Below are 1,770 nucleotides of genomic sequence, written 5' to 3'. Positions count from 1 at the left end.
GCAGCGCATGCACTGCAGCAGCAATCAACGCGAGGCCTGAAGCAAAAACATACAGCAGCAGCAGCAGCAGCAGCAGCAGCAACAGCAGCAGCAGCAGCAACACAAGGATTAAATGAACATAAGCAAACAGAAAAGGGAGGGGAAAGAACAGCAATGAAACAGTTTGCTGCTGCTGTATCTGCTGCTGCTGCTGTTGCTGCTGCACTACTACTACTGCTGCTGCTGCTGCTGCTGCTGCTGCAGCAGCAGCTGCTGCTGCTGCTGCTGCTGCTTCGTGTGTTACCTGGGGTGTACAGGCAGCTGTAGAAGGCGCAGTAGTCTGCAACGAACTGCTGCACTTGGCTTCTCTCCATCAGCAGCTCCTCTCTCTCCTGCTGCTGCTGCTGCTGCTGTTGCTGCTGCTGCTGCTGCTGCTGCTGCTGTGAAGCAGCAGCAGCAGCAGTGAGGATGTTGAGGTCGTGCTGCAGCAGCAAACTCTCATCGCTGCTGAACGCATGCAGCGGCGCAGAGACGAAGCAGCAGCCATCCTCCCCTGCACACAGCAGCAGCAGCAGCAGCAGCAGCAGCAGCAGCAGCAGCAGCAGCAGCAGCAGCAGCATGAATGATAACAGCAGCAGCAACAGCAACAGCAGCAGCAGGAGTGGAAGCGGTAGCAGCAGCAGCAACAGCAGCAACTGTTGCAGCAGCAAAAACAGCAGCAGCACTCTGTATGTGTGTGCAAGGCAGCAGCAGCAGCTACTGCTGCAGCAACGACAGTGTGCTGCTGCAGTTTCTGCTGCTGCTGCTGCTGCTGCTGCAGTGTCTATACACACCTGCTGCTGCTTCGTCAGCACCCAGCAGCCGCAGGAAGAGATCGTCATCGACAGAGCCGCGCAGCAGCGAGTCTGCTGCTGCAGCAAACAGCTTGCTGCTGCTGCTGCTGCTGCTGCTGCTGCTGCTGTTGCTGCTGCTGTTGGGTTTTGTGCTGTGTCTGGTGCTGCTGTTGCTTCGACTGCTGCTGCAGCTACTGCTGTAGTTGCTGCTGCAGCTACTGCTGTACCTGCTGCTGCTGCTGCTGCTGCTGCAGCTAATGCCTCCTGCTGCTGCAGCAGCTGGGGGCCCCCCGTCCCCCCCCTCGGGGCCTCGGCATTGCATCGTGCTGCTGCAGTTGCTGCTGCTGCTGCAGTTGCTGCTGCTGCAGTTGCTGCTGCTGCTGCAGTTGTTGCTGCTGCTGCAGTTGTTGCTGCTGCTACGGTTGTTGCCGCTGCTGCAGTTGTTGCTGCTGCAGCAGTTGCTGTTGCTGCAGTTGTCGCTGCTGCAGCAGTTGCTGCTGCTGCTGCTGCTGCGACGGGAGGAGCGTTGCCCGTGTGTGTGGTGCTGCTCCGCAGCAGCAGCAGCAGCAGCAGCAGCAGCAGCAACAGCAGCAATGACAGCTGTTGTCTTGCTGCTGCTTCTCCTGGATTCTGTTGAGGCGCTGCAGCAGCAAACTGAATATCTCTGCTGCTGTCGCAGCAGCAGCTTCTGTTGCTGCAGCAGCTGTTGCGGATTGACCGCAGCAGCAGCAGCAGCAGCAGCAGCAGCAGTGGAGAGAGCTAAACACACGGAAACATAAAACAGAGGGAGATGTTTTTTTTTGTTTAATATTATTTTTTTATTTTATTTTTTATATAAAGACATATACATTAACTCTATACTGCTGCTGCTGCTGCTGCTGCTGCTGCGGCTGCTGCTGCTGCTGCTGCTGCTGCTGCTCCTGCTGCTCTGCAGCCCCCTGCTCTGCGCGTTCCAGCT

General features: G+C 57.1%; 1 protein-coding gene across 1 annotated transcript in view; it reads right to left on the bottom strand.

Annotated features, from left to right (window-relative positions):
- Positions 1–1,770, bottom strand: part of EMH_0042150 (uncharacterized protein) — a gene marked incomplete at both ends in the record, with an annotated part of 5,004 nt that overhangs the window by 1,470 nt on the left and 1,764 nt on the right. Inside the window, 3 exons of the mRNA XM_013495706.1 lie at positions 284–532; positions 752–1,356; positions 1,661–1,770. Of these exons, the coding sequence (XP_013351160.1) occupies positions 284–532; positions 752–1,356; positions 1,661–1,770 (964 nt within the window). The remainder of the gene's footprint in view (positions 1–283; positions 533–751; positions 1,357–1,660) is intronic.

Source organism: Eimeria mitis, genomic scaffold (genome assembly GCF_000499745.2).
Source record: "Eimeria mitis Houghton genomic scaffold, Emh_scaff1704, whole genome shotgun sequence".
NCBI classification, from domain to species: Eukaryota; Apicomplexa; class Conoidasida; order Eucoccidiorida; family Eimeriidae; genus Eimeria; species Eimeria mitis.
The sequence above is the reverse complement of the archived record's forward strand: the minus strand, read 5'-3'. Positions and strand labels throughout refer to the sequence as shown.